The following is a 25,346-nucleotide window of genomic DNA, read 5'->3' on the forward strand; positions in this document are numbered from 1 at the left end:
TCTTTATTCCTTTTAAGTTTTAAGCCTGTTTTGCTCTTGTTTTAATCCATATCTCACAACAAGAAATAAGTAATTTCTTTAGTTACTGGTTTAAAACCACGACAGTATTGAGTCTTTGTCACTTACTGCACTAAAACCTGCGAATCACTTTCCTGAAAAAGTATAGACCCAGCTAGTTCCTAGTAGAAATTAATGACCATCTTCATTTGTTCAGGCAGGTGCACAAAGGTATTTTTGAAGCTCAGATAAGATACTGAAAATACGAGTGAGGTAGCAGGGTACACCCAGGGCCTGGGCAACTCATCCCTGCTCAGCCCCAGTTTATTTCCAGCAGAGTATCTCACACTGGCCAAGAGCAAAATCTGGCCTCCTTTTCTCCTGACTGCAGGCCTTAGGATCTCAACCAGCTTGCGGGAATAATAAACGTTCAGTAAGCACATAGTTAAAAGGCATCTTCCTGCCTTAGTTCTAGGTGTCAGTACTTCATCATATATCCCTCTTACATGGAAGTTTTACAGGTTTAAATTCTTTTCACAGTTGTTGTGTCTTGAAAACTTACTCAAATTTATTTCCTCTTCAGATTTCAGACCAAGACCAAAGTTCAAAGAAAATCATTTAACCAGGAAAGCAAAAGAAATCTTAAATGGAAAACATAAAAGTCAGTTAATATAAAATTTCAAAGGCTCTGTTACTTTAATTAAACTCCAGGAAAATTAAAGGAAAATTAAACTCCATTTATTGTTGGATGAAACATAAAAGTAAAATCAAAAGTTAGCAAAACAGTGTATTTCATAAAAAGATTGATTACGCTGCTTTGAAGCATGGTAACTGTATCTCCTCACTTTATGAGCAAGTTAGTCATTTGGTCCATAGCAGCTCATCTGCACCTATCTCTAGATCTTCACATCACCCGAGGGGACAAAGGGAGCTGCTGGCACAGCTTCTCTTCCTGACACTGAGCTCTATCCACACTGTCATCACACAGCCTTGAAGCACCCAATCTGCCACCATGCCAGGTCTTGGGAGAAAGAGTCTGAGCAAATAAAGCAAGTAATGTGAACAGGTAAACAGTAAAAACAATGCTCAGTAGAAAAGGCTAGAGCTAAGCTTGTGAAACAGATTCAGTAGAAAGATTAATTAATTAAAATTCAACAAAAACTTTTTGTTTATTTTCCTGATTCCAAAGGTTAAAAGCTCAACAGCTCTGTCCTCTTTTCTCTCTTGTGACCACGGATGAAGGCCTTTCACTGCCAACAAGCATAGACCAGCCACAGGATGGGAGATGAAGAACCCACATCTGGAAGCTGCTCTGCAGCTCCCTGCTATGCCAAGATTCCCCAGGACCTGTAGGACACCATGAGAAGTCTAACTCCTGCAGAAATCTCAGCTCTGGCAACTTCAGTCCAAATTACTTTCTGCACAGCAAAGTCCTCCATAACACCCTCCCCTGCAGGCTTCCAGGCTTCTTAAGGCATAATTGTTGGCAGGAACTCACCCAAATCCAACTTTTGAGCCACCTGAATGTTACCATTGGCAGCTGGAAATCTCAGAGTTTGCAGGCTTTCAGGTTTTACAGGCACCAGGGCATCAGTAACATACAGGAATGTAAGTGAAACTTCAGAACCATTTCTTTAATTAGAAAGCTGCTGGACACAAGGTGGTAACTAAATGTCAGAGAATGCCAGGTATCACACAGCTTAGAAACACATCACATGATGAAGAACTAAATTATGCACAGCAAAGCAGGAGAGGAGAATTTATTTGTATAATACATGAAAATAATACTCAGATGTTTCAGGTCAACCCCTGTAAGCAATTTCGTTTCACATTATGAGTAACTTGGTTATTTCTAGCTCCTCCAGAAACTGAAGAGGTTTCCAATGGTAGTATTCATCATGTTTACTCCTACAATTCAAGCCCAGATCTTACCCAGCAGTGCTTTAGTGTTCCCTTGGGGAAAGGAAAAAACACACTTGGTTTTGAAGGTGGGGAGATATTCCTTTCCCATTAATGCCACGCCACAGTTCTTGCACCCAACATTACAGCTGTAACCGTAAGACCAATCATAGGATCTGCTTACACTGACAAGTGTGACATGAAAAGATGATTGGTAGAGCAAGACACCTGGTGCTAATTCAGCATTCACTCCGCATTTCTAAAGGCCGCACTTCAAACAAAATCTGAAATGGTCCAGTAGACTGAACACTTGCTATGTAGCCAAGACACACAGGATGCACAGCATGACATGCATCATGCAGAATGTACATCCTGAGCTTCAGCTTTATTGGAGAAGAACCCATTCATGGCCTGACAGCACCATGCAATGTAAACTGAAGTGTGAAATGCAGGGAGATTCATTTCAAGAGCATTGAACTGACTTGAGACAAAAACAGAGTGTAGGTGCACCCTTGTTCCCCCAGCTGCTTCCCACACCACCGGTATCCCTCAGCACTGTGGGAATGTGCAGCGCTGAGTTCAGACCTACTCAGATAAACTGACTTCAGTTGGAGTGAGGGTTAATTTTTTTCAGGCTTCAGCCTTCAGTCTCTCCTTCTGATACTGACTGCAATATCAAAGCCTTTGCCGTCTATATGCAAAAGTAAGCAACAGTCATTAAGCTACACAATCCAATTTTAATTAAGCAGATCAAGAAATCATCAACCTGTAGTCCTCTAAGTCTCTTCTCGCCACTGCAACAGTGGTCAAATTTTAATTACATATGACGAAAATCCAGGCTGGATAAGGAAAGTTTTCCCAGTTTGTCTTTTCACTTGATGACAAAGTACTCTGAGCTTCCTCAGAGACTTGCACCTCAAATGACTACTGACAAGATTAAGGATTGAGTTATCATCATTTTTTTTTTTTTTAAATTCTAATAATGAATCACAAGAATATTAACTGCTTGGTGTTGCAAGTGCCTGGATTCAGGCTCCTATCCATGCAACAAAACTGCTTTCATATGCCAAGCCAAAATGATCTTAAATTTATTGATTACATATTTTATACTATCAGAAGCTACAAATCACAGAAAATATTGATAGCCAAATTATCTGGCTCAATATAAAAGAAATACAATAGATTTTAGAATGAAACCAGAACCCTAACATTTACAAGTATTATCAATAACCAAAAACTCCGTGAAATTACAAGTTCAGTGTTAGTGCACATTTAAAAAAAAAAAACAAAAAAACACCCTCAACTTGATTTCTGATCTACAGTCTTAACCCCTAGTGTTATACATCTGGACTAATAACTTTGAGGGTATGACTTCACTGATGGAGGAGTGCTCATTTTCTTTTCCTCTTCTCATTTCCAGATTTTTTAATGTAGTTTCTAAAAAGATAACTACCCTACCCCGCCCAAAAAAACCCCATCCATACATTTGCTTTTATATACAATTTTAACATTATTTTGAGACTTGGTATATATTTTATTACTAATAATCAGTATTTCTTAGGCTATTGCACTTTCTATGAAACACTAAGTCAAAGCTTCATTAATTTGTCTGAAACATTAAGGGGACAACTTGCTTTTCTTGGACAGTGACAACACTGATAACCCACTAAAAGGACATTTTTTCTAGGCTAATTATAATATCCAGTATGGAACAGATATCCTTTAATAATAGTCTTTATTATGAGAATAAATACATAAAACAAATGCAATATATTAGCCACATTTCTTCATATACATTCAGAATAGAACAAGAAGCTAATAGGTATAATCAGCAGAACTAGTTGAACAAACCAATTTTTAGTAAGCCAACAACACTAGAGGAAAGTTGGAATGTTTATGCACCTGTAGCAGACAAAGAGCACGTGATTTCAGTATTTCCTTTGTATTCATTTTAAGACAAACACACTGTAGTTGTAAGCACAAACTGCATGAACTGACGGAAGTGTATTTAGCTCCGTGCGGTGGCCGTTTGAGGTTGTTCTGATTGCAACTGCTTCCCAAGGTATTCCCTGAAATACAACAAAAAATTAGATTGAGAAATGTTTTGGAGGGTGGGGAGTGCAATAGTGGTGGGAATTATGAAGTCAGTAAAGAAGAAAAAGCCTTAAGTTCAGAATTAATCCTTCAAATAATGTCTACTGTCAATAGTCCACTGGACTAACAATGAGAACACCTGAGCTTTAGATATCCATCATCTGCCCTATGAAAATAAAGTACAAATCAAACCTCAACAAAACTACCTAGAAAAGGAAAGAGCCCAATGGAAACATTTAGAAGCCCTGACAACTGACACAGAACACCCATGAAACAGATAAATTTTGCTTGTTGAATACCTGTTTTTGAAGCTGTGGCAAAACATTTTAAAGTATCCCTTTCCACAACCCAGCTGCAGAAGCACAAAGCACACTCTGGACACACAAAGGACATACTGGCAAAACAATCCATAGGCAAGCAAAACAGCCACTGACTCAATAGCTACGTATTCAAGTTGAGAAAACTTAAAGATAATCAATCTAGGCCCACTGTATATCAACATTTTCTTTAAAGTGTTCTCCTCATCTGCGCTTTGAAGTGCTCTAAGCCACTTAATTTCTCTCTCTCCTCTCAACACTGGAACATCTCCCAGAACACTAACACTTGCCCTGAGCAACAGTATCTAAATTCCATGGAAAAATACTGCACAGTTATTCTGAATGTTACAATCCTTCACTCTCTCCTGAAAGCAGATCAACACTTCACAAAAAAGAACCACAAAAAAGCTGAAAGCGGTCTTTAATAATAGTACCTGGGTTGCTGCTCGTCACAGAAAATACAATAATTGTACCACTGTATCAAGTGAAAGAGAGGTTTCAGGACTCATGAAATGTAGGCGTTCTTTTTCTACTGCTGATCATACACTCAGTACTGTGCTTTCTCACTACACAGATATTTCAACCTACACAGGTTAAGCACTAGAAGCATCTCAGAGGGATGATCAGAAAGTCTCAAAAAAACCCCACCTAACTCAAGAATATGTGTTCCTGCTTTATTAAAAAATAAATTTAAAAGATCAGTTTTTTTGCACATTTCAAGAATTAGTTTTTAGCTTAGTGTGCTGCTGAACAGATTCCTTATGCATATAAGGAATAACTGTTATATAATAAACAGTTATTCCTTATGCTTTGCAATTCCTATTGCACAATGAAGTTTAGCACCAACCAACACCACTTTTCTCAGTTTCAACATTAAGCATCCAGAAAAGCAAAAGTTCCTATTAAACATTAACTTCAAACACCACTAGCAAAGAAAATAATACATAATTTGTATGCTGAACGATATGTTATGATTTAGCACCTTCACTTACAGCTTCATAAGGTGTTGCTGTAAAATCACAGTATTTTAAAGCTTGGGCTCCACTTAATAGATAAAACTCTTGCTTATAATAGACAGGTTATCACCCTCAAAGTAGAGGCTCCAGCTGGGAAAGAAGGAAATAAATGAGCTGCTCTCTTGTGTTTTTGTAGGACTCAAAACTGTACCGCCAAAACAATTTGACAGTCATCCAAAAACAGTCAGCAACTATGGAAGAGCTTCCACACTCACCAAACCTCCTTTTGATCCATATTTTTGGCTGTTTGTTTGGTTTTTTTCATTTGTTTCATGCCTATATGCATGTACTGACACTAATATTTCTTCTCTGACATCCAGCCTTGAAGGCAACTGACACTTGCTACATACATGCCTGTCATATTACAAGCCCACATTATTTATTCTTAAAGCACAGATGAACTATATTGAACGTGAAAATCCCACACTATTACTTCAAAGCAGTAAAATCAATCAAGCTGATAATCTGTAACACAACAACTATTGCAAAGCTTACACTGTTTCAGATACATGACCAAGGCTTTCTAAAAACCCCACCAAAGTGCAGTGCAGTCAACAAAAAATCTCCAAGGCAGCAGAGCAGTAGCACATTTTGTAGGTACCTAGTGCCTTCACAGACATATACAACTGCTACAGCAGGTAAGAACAGTATCTTCCCTACAAAACCTTTTGTAGGTGTGAGGTTTAAGTTCAGGGTCAAGGAAAAGCTCTCATCTCATTTCCCCATACAGAATGAGTACCTGCAGTTACATCTCTGCATTGTCTTGCTGCAAACCCAAGTGAAAATCCCATAGTGTTTCTACCCCATCACATCTTTAGCCACCACCAAGGGCCACTGAAATGCAAAACCCTTACATTATAAGCTGTAAGAAGGATCACTTAATTTTCTAGTTGGTTATCACTTCTATTTGAGGGTCACTGGTTAACCCAGGACAAGTTATTGTGCAGTCTAGATTAGATGAACATGGAATCATAGAATGGTTTATGTTGAAAGGGACATTAAAGATCATCTGGTTCCAAGTCCTCTGCCATGGGCAGGGACACCTTCCACTAGAGCAGGTTGCTGAGAGCCCCTTCCAACATGGCCTTGAATGCTCCACAGGACAGGGCATCCACAGATTCTCTGGGAAATCTCTCACAGTGTCTCACCACTCTCACAGGAAATAATTTCTTCCTGATATCTGATCTAAATCAGCTCTGTTTAATTGTACAGCCATCACCCCTTGGCCTTGTGAGAAGGCCCTCTCCAGCCCTCCTGTAGGCCTCCTTTAGGTACTGTATAGGTGGTCTAACATCTCCCCAGAGCCTTCTCTTGTCCAGGCTTAACTCAGAGCTTTTCCCCACAGGGCAGGTGTTCCATGCCTCTAAATCATCTTCAGAGTTCTCCTCTGGACCTGCTCCAAAAAGTTAAGTAGGAGCCTGTTCTCCCTCTGCTAAAACATGTATTAAAAGAATAAGAAGATTCAAATATATTTTATAAATACTGGTATTTCATCTGGTACATTAGGAGGTTAAGAAACACTAAAGATTATTAAACTAATCTGAAGATTAGTTAAATCTTAAGAGAAAAACTGGGATTTTAAAATTACTCTTTGCTTCACAAAATTAAAGTCACCTGTGAGAATGCAAACATTCAACACATTGCACTATAAAAGCATGTATGATGAAAGGATGGATCTTGTCATAAGATAACAAATCAGTTAATAAAATATTCAAAATAGCATCTGAGATTTGTGATGCACAGTACAATGGCAGGTATTGGAGTTACTTTTTTTTTTAACTGCAAGCTATAAGCCCATGAATTGGATCACTACAAGATATTTTAAACCATTTTCCTCACACTAACAAAAAGACCTTTATAAAAAGGTCAGGTTTAGCCATCTTCTCACTTCCTTCAACATAAAACCAACCTTATTAAAAGCAGGTGAAGCTAGTGCAAACAAGTTTGCATTTACAGGTAAGAGCATTCAAACATGAGACAACTGATCCAGTACAAATTTACAAGAACAAAAAAATATTACCTCTGCACTGAAGAAAAGCTTCAAACATGCAACTGTAGTACATCACTTTTGAGACTAACTATAAAATCCTCCATCTCTCAATTACAGCTCAGATCAACAAGACTTGAAACACCCACACATTTTCACTTCCCTGGTCACCCAAAAGTCTGACGGTGAAACATAAGTCATTTCCATTTGCAAATTAATCTTTTCATTCTTTTCATTCTTACTAGAAAAACCAAGTGAGATTCCTTTCACACCAGAAATTCCCCCTTTTTCAGGCCTCCACACATTTTCCGTTGTTCCCGAAGTGCTTTTTCCAAGAAGCAAAGGAAGCTTAGAGGTGAATACATTAATTAATTTTATCTCAAATTCTTATTCTAATTTGTTTCTTCATTTTGTTTAATTTAATCGGTTTTTGTTTCTCATGAGAGACACTGACACCTTGAAGCAGAGATATACTTAAATGTCGTAATTGAAACAAATGCTCAAAGTTTATTTAGAAAAAAGCACACAGAACTGATCCAACATGTAAGCCCCTAAACTCAGTGAATATGGAATAAGGAGATAATTGCATACTGGTACAAGACACTACCTACAAATTTTATAATACACACCATATAGTGAAAGATCATTGTCAACAACAAACAAACTATGATAGAAGGCAAAGTTATAAGACACATACAACAGATCTCTAGAGGTTATGTGTTCAAAGAAACAAGCCTTGAATTTTAAGTAGTACAGCTTTCAGTGTTATAGTCCAAATTCCAGTGCAGTAAGATTTACCTGTCCTTTAAAGAACACTGAAAATTAACAGGCAAAGGAAGAAAAGTAGATGAAGCACAGAATAAAGTAAGGGTGAAATTTTCATATTTTCTCTTTTCTAACATTTAACTCTTGCATCCTGGTTATTAAAGAAGCAAGCTACCAAAAAATATTTGATAGTCTTTAATTTCTGCAATCTCTAGCTTGGTTTAGCCAACTGAGGATGCCATGAGAAGATGCCTTTCTTTGACAAAAAACAAAATAAAAATATTGATTTTATTTTTCTCTATCTGAACATAAGCCTTGAGTCCCATACTTTGGATAATGAAATTGAAAAGCTAGTTCTAAAGGAATCCTTCAAAAAGTCTACCACTTGACTCAACACACTCAAAATACATTGCCAACATATATGATTTACAGACAAATCATAATGATACAACAAATAGTTAAACAAACAAGTTCCCAGGACAGGCAGCAGATAGAATAGCTTGATTGAACAAATTGATTACTTTTGCCAGCCATATGTTGCATTTCTGCTAGAGGTTTAGTAACCTGGAGAGAAGTTATTAGACTAGATTAGTTAGTTATTAGACTAAAAGTTAATAAACGAGAAAGACCAATTTTACTAATTTATTGTGGCTTTACAAGAAGATATTTGAATTACACAATTTGATAGTTGAATTGATTGAATATTCCCAATTCTAAGCAGGTTAAACTAACCCTTGAAAACATTTTCTTCTAAGTGTTACACTCCACAGATTAATTATTTCTGGAACCTCTGAGCAGTACACATGAAGTGGCAACACCACGACAAGGCTGCAACCATTTGACTAGTCTCCATCTAATCCAGTGTGAGATAAAGCTGGAACACCCACCCTTTAACCCATTCCAGTTGTGTAGCCCTGTCTTTCTCACAAGGCACTCAGGATATTCTGGTGAGACAGTACTTTTTGTTTATTTAACTCTTAAGTCAATTGCAGTGAATTGCTTTTTACAAACAAGCTCCCTTGAATGTGATTACTGCAGTGTCACATTAACACAGGTGATGGCTGGGAGAAAACCAAGTGGAGCTCCACAGGGACCACCACAGGTGTGTTTGCCTCCCCACAGAGTCACAGTCACACAAGCTAGGAAAGAAAATAAAGCCAGGCTTAAATCAAGCTGGAGTGATGTTAATATTTGGTTCCTGAAATGTAATTATTAACATGTCTTACTGCTGGATCCAAGGTTATAACACTGCACATTTTTATATATATTTTATATATAATATAGAAATATATAGAAATATAGAAATATATATATATTATGTGCTCATCATTATCATGCTCTTCACAAAAGTAAACAAAAAGAGAACAGTTATGAAAATAGTAAAGTAAAAAACAAAGAGACATCTTCCTGAAGAGCTGGGCTGGGAAGACTGCCAAAGCTGGAGTGCTACCACTGGAGAACTGCTGGAGAACTTCTCTTTTGTAATTTGTTTACTGAACACAATTGTCTTCTTTGACTCAGTGGATTTATGCAATATGAAATATTCCAATTTAAATATGGTATTAAAGAACATTAAGATGTGTGTGTATTATACCAATGCCTACCATGAGTATTTTTAAAGGTAAGTCATCACAAACCAACAACAAAAACAAAGAAACAAATGTATACAGCAGAATCAAAGCCACTTTGACCAAACCAAAGCCCAAACATTGACCAAGTTTGGGCCTCCAATACATCAAACTGAAGATTTTCATAAATGATCTTTTTCAGTGGAACCATGGTGGTTTTCACCATGTATCTCCTTGACCTATAAATGTGGCTGTGGATCTCAGGAGAGAAGATACTGCAAACACCTCTGCAATTCTCAATACTTAGTTTAATGGATTCCACTTCATATAAACAAATAGAACAAAAGCTAACTGTTAAGATAAACAAAATCTAGGACATTGTTTCTCTTTAATTATTCACAGTAAAGAGATGCTCAACATTCTGATGTGCACATAATAATTAAACAGTCTCAATGGTTGTACAGAAGGATTATGAACATTACATGAGAGGTGCTTTGTGTTTCCAAATGGAGCCCTGTCATCAGCTGAATGCAGTAATATTAACAGACAATCTACAGATTATCTCATGATTACTGAAAACATTGCTCATAGCTTGGTTTAAAACCCTCCTTACAACATGAAATCCAGCATTAACATGAGTCTTCAAATTTAGACACCACAAGAACCTCCTTTCCTCTCAGCAATTTCCCTAGTTTTGTCCAATCTTGAAAGAGTTACTCTAAACTTCCAGTTCACAACTTCACATACAAGCTATGAAGAAAGATCAGACCAATAAGCTCTTATAACAAAGCTTAATTAAGCATTTGATATTAAAAGAAAATAAACTGCAATCCAATTCAGTATGTGCCTTTCTATTAGGGAGACAAAGCATAAGCCATTTTTCACTTATAAGATGCGCTATGAGCTAACATGCAGAGCCATTCTGTGAATTTAAAAGCTCACTTGACTGAACCTGGCAATGTGGTTTGAAAGCAGTTTTAAATTTAATCAGAAGATTTAGTTACTACAAAGAATTTTGTTGCTTACAACACTTAATAGCATTTTATGTAAGAATAACCAATAACAATAGTGTTTAACTGAATTTTCCTATCAGGAAATCAAATTTTTAAAGAACACTAATCAGAAGTAAATGATCAAAAAGTTACTTCTTTGGTGACATGTTTTTCAGCATAGTTAAAGAAAACAAGCAATTTTTTTGAAAAAAGAAAACACAAACTGAGCAGAATATCTGATATTTTCCACTCTACCATGAACTCTAGAAATATTAAAAAGTGTTTCTGGAAAGAGTACAGATCTCATGATAGAAAACATGAGCACACTGTAAATTCCAGAAAGCATATGCCAAACAAAAAACACCTCTACATGTAGCCTCTACACCTACATGGAATAAAGTTTTACAAGAATACACATTTATGTGCAAATAAAAAGATGGAACACTCCACTAGATATCAAGCGTGCCTGTGATTAATTGGATTTTTGTCTAACTTGTCTCATTCTAGCTAGGAACTGTTATTTTAAAAAAGATTAAAATTAATCAGAGACACTATGTTCATTTAGTTAACTTCTGTTAACTACTGAAAGGGAATTGTAGGGATAATGAAGGATAATGAAGGCTTAGAACCAGGAGAAATAAATATAGTCGAAGTCATTATCCTGTATGTATTGTTTCCTGAATTTAAGCCTACTACTCTACTAAGCATTCCACACTTCAGTGTTGGGATAGGGGAAAAAATAAGGGGTGAGGGTGGGTGCAAACTTTGTGGCTGCCAGTTAACTACCACTACACCCTGCACTTCTCACTCCCAATTGCAGGCATTGTACAGAAGCTATCTATAGACTAAGAGTTTCTAAATATAGCATATTGCAAATCCTAGGCAGCTTCAGATTTTTTATTGTCTCCCTACAGAATTCCTCAATTTAAAAGATGGAGAGCAAGTAATTTTGTCTGGGCTGTGCATTTAGAAAACCATGTATGAACCTGTTGCATATTATTCAAAGCTTGTACAGTTTGTTGCTTCATTCAGCATGCCTTTTATGAATTCCACATCCATACCATACTTGATCATGCTTAAGCGACACATCCTAACTCCCACTGTTTAGCCAACATACCCATACCTGCCAACATACTCATACTCTTCATGTTGGTGTCAAGGAGGAGATCAGGACAGGAGCCTGTGCCAGAGCAGGGGCTTGACAAGGATCTGCAGATCCATGGAAAGAGAAGCCCACACTGGAGCAGGTTTCCTGGTAGGACGTGTGACACTGTGGAGGGACAAATGCTGGAGCAGCCTGTCCTTGAAGGACTGCACCCCAAAGAAGAGTGACCCATGTTGCAATAGTTTGGAGAGGGCTGTTGCCCGTGGGATGGACTCATGTTGGAGAAGTTCATGGACAAATAGCCCTGTGGCATGAGATTCCCATTATGGAGTAGAAGTATTCCTTTCCCTAACCAGTGGGAGAAAACAATGTGTGGTGAACTGGCCATTACCCCCATTCCATCTCTCTGCAGCCCTCAGGGAGGAGGGAGAGCTGGGAAGGAGGGAGGAGTGGAGAGAAGATGTTTTTAAAGGTCTTATTTACTTCCCACTATCCTGCTCTGGTTTTGCTAGTAAAAAAATTCAATTAATTATCTCTAATTCGAGCCTGTTTTGCCTGTGACAGTATTTGGTGAGTGGTTATCTCCCAGTTCTTATCACAGCTCAGGAATATTTCATTGTATTTTCTCTGCCCTGCCCAGCCGTGGAGGGGAACGATATAGCAGCTTTGGTGGGTGCATGCACCCAGGGCCAACCCACTACACAGGTTCTTACTACCAGCATGGGGTGCCATGACTAACACAATTCAAGTCAGATTGAACCTCAGGATTGATTCTCATGTATAGGCAGTAAGTGATGCTAAAAAGATAATTTTGCTCCTCTCTTCATCAAGAGCCTGATCATTTAACATGCAAATGTAACTGGAATATTTCAATTTAACTTATCTCATCTGAAAAGCTGACAGCAGTTATTACTTTTGCCAACATAGCTTCACCATTTAAGAGAATGCCTGACAATCTGATTTCCCCCCATTAATCCCTGACTTAAAAACCCCTAAGGGAAAGCCAGTTGAGCAGCCTGTAATGAACTACTCATATTACTTAGGAGTTAATTGTCTCTAAGTTGAGCTAACAGTTGAATGATACAGCTGTGTTTTAGGCAGAATGCTACTTCAGCTGCCCCATGGCACTCCCTCAATTCAAGTACCACAAGTTTTCCTTACACTCCTGGCTCCAGGCACTGCACTTGCACCAAGCCTCGCTGTGGCAGAGCAAAGCTTTATTTTCTAATCCTTCTCTCAGTTAGCCTTCAGGAAAATCTGACTACCTCTGTCACACATGTCACAGACAGTAATGACGAACTGTTCTGTGCCAGTTAAACTCAAGGGAAAAACCACAATTGCTTTGAGTGAAATGACTGTAATTCCAGAATAAGTGGAAGCAAGAGGAAAAATGTTTATTCTTTCCCCAGCTCTGAAGAGCAAGGGAAGCAAAACCTTCTTCAACCTTGAAGTTGCTGAATAACATATCTTATGACAATGCAAAGCTTAGTAAGTAGGCACTTAAACCACAGCATGCAGCAGTCAGGGCACTCAGCTTGTGGGGTGAGAAGAGACAGCAATGAAACAGAAGAGCTCCCAACACTTATCAAATACCAGATCTGCACAAAGACAGATCTAGCTTCCCACATCCAAACAGTGTGTCATTTCCTGCACTTAAACTAAAAGTCCATGCCAAGGGGAACACTACTTTGGCAAATAAGAGACAAGGACAATGTGTCCCAGAGCTTGTTCCACTACAAATTAAACAACAAAACATTCCCTACAGAGATGACAATAAGAATGTGGAAGTGGTGCTAATTTACACAGATTCTTTTTACTGACACCTCTGAAGATCTGAAAACTAGGTATTTTTGCCATCTCCCCTTCAGTCTCAAGTCTTAAAGTTGACAAATTGTGAAAAGTAGGGAGAGGAATGTTCATACCATTAAAAAATCAAAACAAATACAGAAGACAAGACGTGATGTTTTTAAAAGTAGTATTCTCTCACTGAAAGTGAGAAAAACCTAGGCTTGGCATTAAGGAAAACTATTACTACCAGTGAATTTTGTGCTGGAAAAAGACTTGAGGTCTTCCTATCAGATTTTCAAGACATCAAAACAGACATCAAATAAAACTTGTCCCTACTTCAGAAGGCAGTATCAGTAACTAAACTTTCCATGCTGTAGTCTCTATCTAGTTGCAACTGGTTTGTAGTACTCAGAATGTTTCAAATGTATCAGAACAGCACAGTGAGAAAAGAAATGTATTTAACTGAGAAGCAGGGAGAAGCATAATACACAATAATGACCAAAAATTAGATTGAACATGACCATGTGTTTAGACTCCATCTCCACACACTCAGAAATTCCATGTGATTTATCAAAGTACTCCTTACAGATGGAGAATATTAGCTAGATTTTTCATAGTAGGGTATTTAAACACATGTTTCTCTTTTATAGAAGGTTCCCACAGCATGTGAGGGAGGAAGTAGGATAAAATGAATATAACATGCATGAGAGTTAAAACCTTAAAACCCATACTCTTCAGAAGGAACGGGAGAAAATTAGTTTTGTTTTACCTATGATACACTGCAGAGAGAGACAATGGCAGCAAATTTGTCAACTTAGCCAGCCTGTCACAGCAAGGAGGTGACTTAACCTGTCAGAAAGAAAGTGCTTGGTAGACCTTGTTCCCCTGCCACTTTCACAATGCTAGCACCATCCCTATTCAGCCTTTCAAAAAGTTCACATTCTGTCACAGGTGAGAAAATTGACAGAAGTTATAGATATATCCAAGCACTAACCTTTTCAAAAATAAAAGGTTGTTTAAATTCAAAATTAAATTAGTTTTTTGTATCCCAACACTTATGTTCCAATATACCCAGATGTACTGCTGCATTTTATCTTCCTTTAAGGCAATGCCAGACTGAAATTATGAGCTCTGGTGCACTCATAATTAATAACCAGATTAAAAACTCCTAATTAGTATTTTTAACTCTCCATGCTTTATGCTTAGCATACCTAATTTGTTGGCAACTTAGACAAAGTTGCTCCATGAACACTGAAGTTTTTCAGAGCTTCAGCCATTCAGTGCTTCTCTCTAAAGGTCCAGTGCTCTGTTGGAAAGGCAGCATCACCCACCAGCAAGTTCTGTGGCAGAACTTGCCAAGACTTCAGGGCTATTAGAGAACTACTCAATCAGCCCATAAACTTCTGCTATTCCACAAGCAGTTCAAATTAATTAATAGAATCATTACAGAATATCCTGAGTTGGAACAGAACCACAAGTGTTGCCCTGGAAATTGAAGCTTTCTGAGAATGTTTTCATAGTTTTAGTTACTTTCCCATGAAAGTTCTGTAAACATAAGTTGTCTATCATGTTCCTTCTAAAAAATGTCTTTTGATGGACGTTTCACATGACCTGTGTGCTTGGGAAGGTAACTTAATTATCCAATCCCTGGTCATTGTGAAGAATCTATAAATACTGGAGCCAGAGAATAAAGAGACTGTTTTTTTTCTGTTCTGACACTGAGAGGTGCTCGTATGAATCATTTTGTGTCCTCTAGCAAAACACAAGAACCACCACGTCCAGCTCCTGGCCCTGCACAGGACCAGCCCAAGAGTCACACCACATGTCTAACAGCATTGCCCAAGAACTCTTTCAACTCTGTCATGCTTGGGGCTGTGACCACTTCCCTTGGGATCCCATTCCAGTGCCCAACCACCCTCTGGGTGAAGAACCTTTTCCTAATACTCAACCTAAGCTAAAATACATTGTTCAAATGAGTTATTTGTGTGACATTCAACCATGTGAAAAAGCTACTCAATTCAACTGCTTCCAAAATACACAGAAAAACTAAGTTCTTACCATAAGCATCATATTAATCTGCTTAAAAACTGCTGCCTTGGCACATAAAAATGTTTTTTCTCCCCTAAAGAAATCCACTGTCTTGAATCCTCTCTCCACAACAGAGATTTATCATGGTTAGTAGAATGTTAAAAAGTCTTCACATACCAATTGTGAACCATCAGCTTCTGCACAGCCAGTAGTGCATTATAACGAACTTGCTGGTCTTCATGATGCATGTGGTTCATGACCAGCTGCTTACCACCAAGCTGTTCAATCACTCTGAAAAACAGGAGAGGAGCAAGTTTTTTGACATTACTTTGAATTCTGGGTAGCTATCCTATCCAACCCCTTCACATTCAAGGCTTTAAGAGGTTAAGTTTAAAATATATAATATTTATTTTATTAAAATTATTTATTTGCCAAGATACACATCTCACCTGATGTGTTATAAATACAGATTATCTCCTGTAATAACTACTGATTTTTGTTAAAAAAGATAATGTAGGAATTCACATCACAAAGGGTTTAGCCTCGACTCCTGTTTGTTACTTTGAAATAAATAATCAAGAAAAGGACCTTTTTTCAGAAAGGGTTATTTACTTTACAAGGATCTCTAAAAGGGTTCACAAGGTACAGCACTATCAATTATTAGGTAGGAGAGGCAGTGCCCTCCACCTTATAAAAGGATCACAACCAGGCTGCTCCATTTTTTGCAATAAAACCTCAATCTCTTCTGGCACTGCCTAATACAGAAAATGCTTGTAATCACACCTACACCTATTAAATCACCCACCTCACACATATAGAGCTTTTTGACATTCAGACTGTACACAGCTACTCCTGTACAAGATGCAGAATTGGCTGTTAAGCTGCCATTCCCAGAAAAAGGATATGCTTCAGCTGCATCTTTCACTACAAACTTCACCACTATAGTCAGGCACAGCTTTTTAACAGCAATACCAAATCCCCTATGAAATACTGATGAAACCTTGTATTGCATGTCATGAATATATTATTTCTTAATAAAAACAGCAGAAGGCAACACACCAAAAAGCTGAAAAAGATTCACCATCCAGATGACTTCACATGCAGCATTTCAGTCTGTCATAACAATAAGTTTGGAGAGAAATTGCAAGGAATATATAAGCTGATTTATTGACTTTCATATGCTTTTTATACATCAGCTCTCTCACATGTCACTTAATAGTTAAACATGCTATCCTGGGAAGACACTACCATTTGCTTTAGGTTTAACCTGATGTTGTCCTGCCATTGCATTAGCTATCAAAATGTAATACTCTTCTTATCATGGCCAGATTAATGCATTGCTGCTGCACCATATTTTTTGAAGTTTGCATATTTTTGCAAACTTCAGAACAGGTATGAAGACATAGCATGAAGATGAAACAGAGAATTTTCAATTTCATTTTTTAAGTCAGTCAAATCCATCCTTAAGACCACAGGGAATATTATTTCCCAAAAATTTTAAAACATTTGTTTCATAAAGCAGGAACGGATTCAGAAAGGTGTAATTGTTTCAAGCAATCCTTGCCAAGAATTCAAGAAGTCATTAGTTAATGTAATAGATTTGAAAAAACCTTTATGTCTGCCTTATGCTGCCTCACCTTTTTAATGAGTTAAATATAAAATCACTGCACACAAAGGCAAGAATATAAAACACAAATAATAATTTTTTCTTTATGAAAGGACTTACTTAAACCACTGGATTTTTAGGAACTGAAAGGATGTGAAAAAGGCATTAAACTCAAAAGCTTCCTTATGCTAGAAGAATGCAAGAACCAAAATGAAAGGTTAAAAGCCTATAATCACAAATGGTAATAGGCTCTTTCAGATGACAATACATCACTGAAATTATGGCTGAGAACATGAAGAGTTGAAGAACAGCATTATCATTCTTGCATAATGCTGCCTACAGGTACAAATCACTTCCCAGCCATGGGTTTTCAACTACTCATGGGTCTAAACAGTGAAGAAGGCTCACAGTGAAACACATTCCTTCAAGTTCTAAATGTGTCCAAAACACTGCATCTAGTTTCCCCCTCTTCTCAACTGCTGCTTACTTTCCAGAATTAATAAAGCCCAGTGGAACAGTTATAAGTGCACATCTTCTGTTCCTCATAACATCAGTGCTCTAAGCCAAAATAGTGGCATTTCAAAAAAGTTTCTGGATGCTGAAGATTCAGGTTTTAACATGACCCATTTAGAGGGAGAAAGAAGACACAGAAGATAAAAACAAATACAATTTAGAATGTTATAGCAGAAAACAAATATAAAATCCACACTACTTATCTGAAAGCCAGGGTGAAAAAGGGAATGTAAGTTTTTTTTCCAAATCCTGAGCTAAGGAAGAGAATGTCTCTAGATGTCTCTCTTATACATGTAAAACACAAAGCCCACGTTCATAGCATTCAAGAAATTTGTTGATCGTACATAACAATAATCCTTGGGCAACAAGGAAGCTGTGCTAGAGGCCTGCTTTTATTTTTAGTGACAGAAAGTACCAGTGCTATACCTTATTTCTCCTGTTACACTTTCAGAAAATGCATCTTGGTGAGCCTCATCAGAAGCCCACAGTGCCATTGTCTCAACAGTTTGGTCCACAATGTGTAATTTTAACAGCAACTTAAAATTTTTTAAGCATTGGAGAACAGTCATGCAAAAATGTAGTAATTGCATCAGACAAAGAGAAATGTTAGCCAGAACTAACTAGGTAGCTCTAAGTCTTCACTGTGTGCAGCAGGTGAAGTCTAATAGTTTTAGTATCCAATTCATTTCTGCAACCTTCAAAGGCTAAAGGATGATCCAGTTAAGAGCTGACAATAAACACTTAACAGAAACAAAAGTGTTTAAAGACACCTGAATTCTTCTACTCCTCTAAACCAATGAAACTGTATCTATCCTTAAAGTGAGTCATGCAACAAGAGTGTGAAATATCAATCACGTGTGGGAGCAGTACATGACTATACATCAAAAAACATAAGAAATGCTGCAAGTGACACATAATCCATAGGTATTTTAAGCTTTTAGTTCCAAAACTGTTGAAGTCATAGTTGGTTTGAATACACTGGATTGCAAATGATATTCTTTAAAAGAAAGGGATTAATTTCAGTTTGTTCAATGGAACAGAAAGCTAAATAAGCCAAGTCTGTAAACAGAAAGCAGCTCAAGTGTTAGAATTTGAGATAAGAATGTGGATTAGAACCAGGAATCTAGAATCTAGGACTCTTTCTATTTGCTGATGACCACTCCTTCTGAAGGTTGGTGCATTGCTGTATAGGCTTAACAGCCTGGGAGATGAGTGGAGCTGGAGTCCTAACAGCTATACAGGAAAATATACTGTATTATATTTTCCCAACTACAGACAGAAGGATACAAGTACTATTTATCCACTCTTCTGATTTCATAGCTTTAGTTCAGCAACTGTATGGCCATACCAGCCCACACATTCAGGTAAATGCATGCAAGCTGTTTAAAGATTATGGCAAACATATAAAAAATTATTTCATACAAAGAGCAGCTCAAAGGAAGAACAACCACTATTAGCCAATCCTCCAGCTTTGCCACTTGCAGGCAGCACTATTAGTTTCCACTTTACTGAAGGGTATCTTACCTCTCCTCCAAATACCATTTTAGTTTTAACAAGACTGCAAGGGCTGTGAGTACTTCTGGAGTCAACAAATCTTCCTACCATAAATATGGCCTGAAGTTTCAGTGTGTTGTCCATGAGTCCACTACTGTCAAGACAACAAGTGCAAGTCTGCACAAGAAGTGTTCATGAAATTCCCAACAAGACTAGAAGGCTGCTCTTATCTATTGAGCTGGTTTTAGCTGAGGTAGTTATTTTTTCTCTTTGTACTAAAACCAGTGTTGATTTCATTATTGCTGAGCAGCATTTGCACTGCACCAAGGCCTTCTCTGCTCCTCACCCCACCAGCAAGGGGGCTGGGGCTGCACAAGGACTTGGAAAGGACACAGCCATGGCAGCTCACCCCAACTGACCAAAGGGATATTCTATACCATATGGCAACAGGCTCAGCACACAAAACTGGGAGAAGAAGGAGGAAGGGGGGACCATTCAAAGTGATGGTGTTTGTCCTTCCAAGTACCCATTATGCATGATGAAGACCTTCTTTCCCTGGGATGGCTGAATACCCGCATGCCCATAAGAAGCAGTGAATTAATTCCCTGTTTTGCTTTACCTATTCAATTGTCTATCTCAACCCACAAATTTTCTCACTTTTGTTTATCTCCCCCATCCTGCTGTGTGGAGAGAGCAAGTGGCTGTATGGACCCCTAGCTGCCTGCTGGGGTTAAACCATGACATCCATTAAACCCTATACAGAAACCAGGAACAGACTGCTTCTTTGCTACAAAAATTAAGTCAGATGTGCCTCTGTGTGAGTGATGAGCCAGATTCCTGCAAAAACCAAAGGCTTCTTTCTGCTTCAGTGTTTTCTACCTTAGAGGTACAGTTACTCGGTAAACATCTTTGCTCACACATTTTTAAAGCAGGAAAATATAGCAATGTCTGTGCGTATTTCAACAGGAATTTTGATTTATCATGAACATGAAAGCTTTCACCAAGATGTGTATTTGTGTAGTTAAACATGCTTAAATGGAAGAGTGACAACTGAATCTGTGCATTGCTGAAATCACAACAGCAATCGTTAGTGGAAAAAACTCTGTTGTCTTTAAGTCACAAAGCAGTATTTATCATTGTTGGAACAGTCCATGTCTACCCCAAGTCAAATAATTACAGTCCAATTAGTCATAACAGAGAGGAAAAATGATATGTTGATTAAACTCTTGGTAGTTTCTCCTGGTGACTGGCTTCTGCTTTAGTCTAAACCTTGCATTCATTACTTACTCTAAACATTGCTTCTCTTCATGGTTAAGAGACACTGAAATATATTAAGTCAAAGATCCAGTTTGCAGCTTCTCATCTGATCTAGTTTGTGTTTTCTTATCTTCCCAATGAATAAAACTTAAGCATAACCTGCAATCCCTTTGAGCATATTTTAATATAAATAAGCAGAAAATGCCACAGGCACTGTACATACTCCAGCTACTCTCTAGGATAACAACATACTGTCATATTCCTACCGTTTCCCACGGGGATAGTGTCGTACATATTCTCCCACATCATGAGCAGCTACAGCCAGCACCTGTGGATCATCAGAAACCTCCAGAAGTTTTGTCAGGATTCTAGGAAAGAATTTGAAACAATAAAGTCCCGGGTTTTGGGTTGGTTTTTATTTCTTTGCTTTGGTTTTCTTATTTGTTGAGGGTTTTGTAATAATTGACAAAATAACAAAGCCCATAAGCATAAAAATGTTTCACAAGCCATCCAAACAGTAAAGCTAGAACTTTTTCCAGACATGCAGTTGTACTTAATGAAACTGAGAACCTGCCCTAGTTAACAGAATTATTTAAAGTATTCACTAGAGTCAGTTCAGTGAGCTACATACACAATAACTATACCCAAGGGTTACAAAAGCTCTTCTTTTTTTTATACTTTGGCTTCAAGACCAACAGTTCTGAGTTCTAGATAAGCTTCATTAAAAAGCAGTTCTGTCCTAACTCAAAGACAAATGAAAGCAATACTACCTTGTAAATTACTCCAGTGCCACATGTTATTTTCTTAGCATGCATAGAAACACACAGCTGTAAGAAGCAGAAAGCAGCTTCTAGACTCTTAATACCGTCTGCATTTTTTAATTAAGTAGTTAAACTACTTTCAGTGGAAAACAGCTACAAGTAACACTGTTCTCTAATCAGCAATGAGAAGAGGCGAAAATGACACAGATTATGAAGGTTAGGCACAGTTGAACAGGTTAAACATATAGATCACTGGAAAATTAGAGTATTCTAATGAGAGTAGTGAGATGACAAATGTGTTCTAATCAGAGAAAGTTAGAAACAAGCTGAAATAGATAGGTTAAAAATTCAGCTGGAATTAAAAAAAGGAACATTCTGGTAAAATTAAATTACCACAGCCACTGCCTCCCTAGAGGCCAGAAAGTGACAGAAAAAGCACTTCTCAAATGAAAAGAACTCCTACTTTAGACAAGAAGAGGAAGCAGAAACTTGAATGATAACACTAAGCGGAAGACACCAAAGATCCATATAATGATGTTGAACAAAATACAAGTCCAACATCAAAGTAGGCAGTAATGGCAGAAGGTATGAAAACAATTGTTTAACAGAAGTTTAAAAGTACTAGATTTGGAAAACTAATAAGCAGGCAGATAAGGAAAAATTATATGGCTCAAAGCAAATAAGGACTGTCTTTCAAATGCCTTACAAGGCAAAAAATGAAGTTCTGAGGTGCAAGAATCTCCCCATTATGTTGTGGTGGAGGGTGGATGGATTTTCTGTGGATTGGTTTGATTGGTTTCGTGTTGTGGCGTTGAGTTTTGGGGGGTTTTGCAAGAGCTGGGGGTGTGTTAAAGGAACTACTGAAGATCACTGTCTTTGTAGCAGCACAAGAAATTAAGTCCCAGAACCAGAAGAAATAAATACAGCAAAACATTGTAATCACTACAGGGAATACTAAGCTTCAACATCAACTTCATGCCGCAGCTGTCAGCATTTAAAATTTTTAAGTCTATAATTCTACATGTTCAGCAATATCCACTCAGGGAAGAATTTATCAGACAGTTCTGGTGAGGTGTTAGGCCAGTTGAAATCCACATAAAGCTCGGGATCACCTTGCTCTTGCCATGTCTTCTAACATCTCACATGGTCCATTTGACCCCCTGATTTTTGTTAGAACTGGCACTTATTAGCAAGCCCTGAACTGAAAGAACACCACGTGTTGTCAGTTAATGACAGTGAACACAGAACAGCTAAGAGCCAGGCATCATTTCAGGACATAGTTTCATATGCCAGACAGAGAGTCCTTGACTGCAAATAAATACGAGTTCAAGTTCACTCCATCTAACCATTTACGTACTCCAAATACAGTCCCAACACAAAATAAACACATTGCAACATAATGCATTGACTTAGATTTTTCATGGAACAGTACCACAACTTTCAGCTCCCAGATATTCAAGACGGGAGTTCATTACTCAGATCAACATCACCACACAATATAAAACTAAGATTAAGATACAGTAAAAACATTTTTAATCAAATCTAACCTGCGTGCAAGTCAAGCTAAAGATACTCCCTCTATCATAAATACATTTTGACCAGTAAAAGCAAATAAAAAGTTCTGGTTTTGAACAGAACAAACTACACATTCTGACATAAGCAGGATGTTTTAACTTTCTTTCATTCTTAACACTACTTTGTATTAAAATGTAAACCCTATATTAGATTCAGGTTCACTTAAACACAGAAAATATTAAAGGTTCACATGATTCAAGACTTGAAAACTTACTTGAGTAGTTCATAATTCTTCTCATTTAGTCTTACAGCATTCTCCCGCCAAAACTTCTCAGATTTGTGCACAGGACTCCACTCCAGTCTTCCGGACTTGAGCTCAGAGCTGTATTCATCAAAGGAGCTGCAACACAAGACCTAAATGAGATATTGACCAAGCTTACAAGAACACTTTGAACCATATGCCCAAGCCTGTCCCTAACAAAGCTGGAGTTCAAATTGCTATGACACATTTGGAAGCCAGTGCTCTGCAGAGTATGAGAATCTTTCCATGTCTCACCATTTTGTAAGTAATAAAATCAGTGACAGGCAAGAAAAAATTGTTTTCAAACACAACTCTATCTGCCCCAAAACACTGTTACCGGAGGGAAAAGAAAAACCCAAGCAGCACAAATGCAACATTTTGGGATTTAATTCTCAATTTTGCTGGCTTTTTGTGTTTTAACTTCCCCAGTCAAGGATTTCAGTGTTTATCTTCCATCCACTTAAATCTTTGACACTATCTACAATATGCACTTCAATTTAGGTGCAAGACCAAGAACTAGGTAAACACTAGCAAAAACTTGAGATAATCTGGACAGTAGAACATATTCTAATCAGGTGGACTTCAATTTTGACTGGAAATCCTTTAAGATCGCTTTTGAGTCCTTTAACAATTTCTCACAAAGATCACAGATTTATTGAAGGATTTATTTTCTATTCAGCTTCTAAATACTGATATACAATAGGAAACTGACAACCAGCACATCTCTGTATGCTCTATTTTACTAAACAGCATTTACACACTAGAATTCTGTAGATATTTTAGCCTTACAAAAGAAAAAGGTTCTACCAACATTCGCATAACTGCATTTTTTAAAGAGCACAATGCAAAGCATACCTAAGGTCCTGCACGCTCTCACCAAGCTTGTCCAGTAGAAATTTGATATCTTCACTGATGTCTTCATCATCATATTTCTGCTGATCCAGATTCTCTAGCTGCTTTAAAACCTTACACTGAATCATGGCAAGAGCATATTCTTGGCGAGTTTCTCTCTCAGTAGACTTCTCTAACAAATTCTAGGGAAGTAAAGAAGTACTTATTTTGTTTAAGAACAGGTTACTTTGAAACAAAGCAGTATTTTTAAAGAAATTCTTACTGAAACTTTTTAATTTAGTAAGTGACAGAATTGAACACTTCCTGAAATAATCTCTTTCTTCAATAATAGAAAGTATTAATTCATATGTTTTGAATATTTTCCACATGAAACTGTGGTGACTAAAAAGACTGTTCAAAGAAAAAGGGCAGGCTTATATCCCAAATACCAGAACCTTCACCATAAACAACCACTTTTATCTTGGATTATCATTTTAGCTTCCTGTGCAGCAATAGCATAAATCAGAGAGTCTTTAAAAAAAATAACCTGAAGTCTTATTTCCAATTCAAAGTTACCATCTGGGTTAGATCAGCTCTTTTCAAGTTTGGGAATATTCCAAGTAGACATTTTTATTTAAACAGAAGCTTCTTGGTAAGATTGGAATTATAAGCAGAGAATGCAGTAGTCAAGTTCCAATATCATTTATTCATTACATTTCTACTCAATTTAATCAGCTTTCAAATATATTTTTCAATCAGAGTTGGCCACCTGCACTTTTTGATAAAGCTGAAAACATGAATTTCATATAAAAGACAAAGTCCTTAATAAACAGAACATGTATTCATATAAATAAGACTTAACATCTGCCAGAAATAAGCAGTGAAACTATATACAAGGAATTTGACTGCATCATTCTTGTCACAGAACTATTACACTTGAGGTTTCTTTGATATCAGACATCCTATGAGTTACTGAGGCAGAACACTGCAAATCAATTTTAAAACTTGCAAACTAAATATAAGTCATATTACTGCTTTTAATGTCCATATACAATCAGCTTTAATGTGCAAAAAAATGCCAACCCAGTTTCTACTTCAGTGCGAGAACTAAAAGGTAATTTGCAGAAAGTAATGCTAATTTACTTTGAGTTAAAACTGCTAATGAGAGCAAATGAAAAAAATAATGAATCTTAAATAAGACAATTCAACAGGTTCAAGGAGCAGGTGGATAAAGGTTCCAAAGAGCTCCTAGTTAAGATAATTGCAAGGAGATGTCGAAGTTATTCCAAATATTACTACCTATTACTACCATAGTGAGATACTCAAGCTTTTCATTGTGAATTTGAAAGGATATGTTAACAAAGTAAAAACACTAACATATGACTATATAGAATGAATCAGTAAACAATTCAGTAATAAAAACCAAAATCCTAAGATGTAAGTCTAGTTCTAGACAGGAAACAGGCACAGATGGGAATAAAAGTGTGAAAAATGAGGGGATAAAGTAATAGG

General features: G+C 37.3%; 1 protein-coding gene across 2 annotated transcripts in view; it reads right to left on the bottom strand.

Annotated features, from left to right (window-relative positions):
- Window positions 1–1,616: 1,616 nt before the first annotated feature.
- The window catches only part of ATP6V1H (ATPase H+ transporting V1 subunit H), a 49,615-nt gene continuing 25,885 nt past the window's right edge, over window positions 1,617–25,346 (bottom strand). Inside the window, exons 9-14 of one of the 2 annotated variants that reach the window (XM_015619049.3) lie at window positions 23,859–24,037; window positions 22,977–23,102; window positions 20,693–20,794; window positions 15,734–15,847; window positions 14,298–14,377; window positions 1,617–3,965 (exon numbers count right to left, since the gene is read on the bottom strand). In XM_015619049.3, coding sequence (XP_015474535.1) covers window positions 14,338–14,377; window positions 15,734–15,847; window positions 20,693–20,794; window positions 22,977–23,102; window positions 23,859–24,037 — 561 coding nt within the window. In that variant the 3' untranslated portion in view covers window positions 1,617–3,965; window positions 14,298–14,337. The remainder of the gene's footprint in view (window positions 3,966–14,297; window positions 14,378–15,733; window positions 15,848–20,692; window positions 20,795–22,976; window positions 23,103–23,858; window positions 24,038–25,346) is intronic. The other variant, XM_015619048.3, reaches the window with a different exon arrangement.

The sequence above is a fragment of the Parus major genome, chromosome 2, assembly GCF_001522545.3.
Source record: "Parus major isolate Abel chromosome 2, Parus_major1.1, whole genome shotgun sequence".
Classification (NCBI taxonomy): domain Eukaryota; kingdom Metazoa; phylum Chordata; class Aves; order Passeriformes; family Paridae; genus Parus; species Parus major.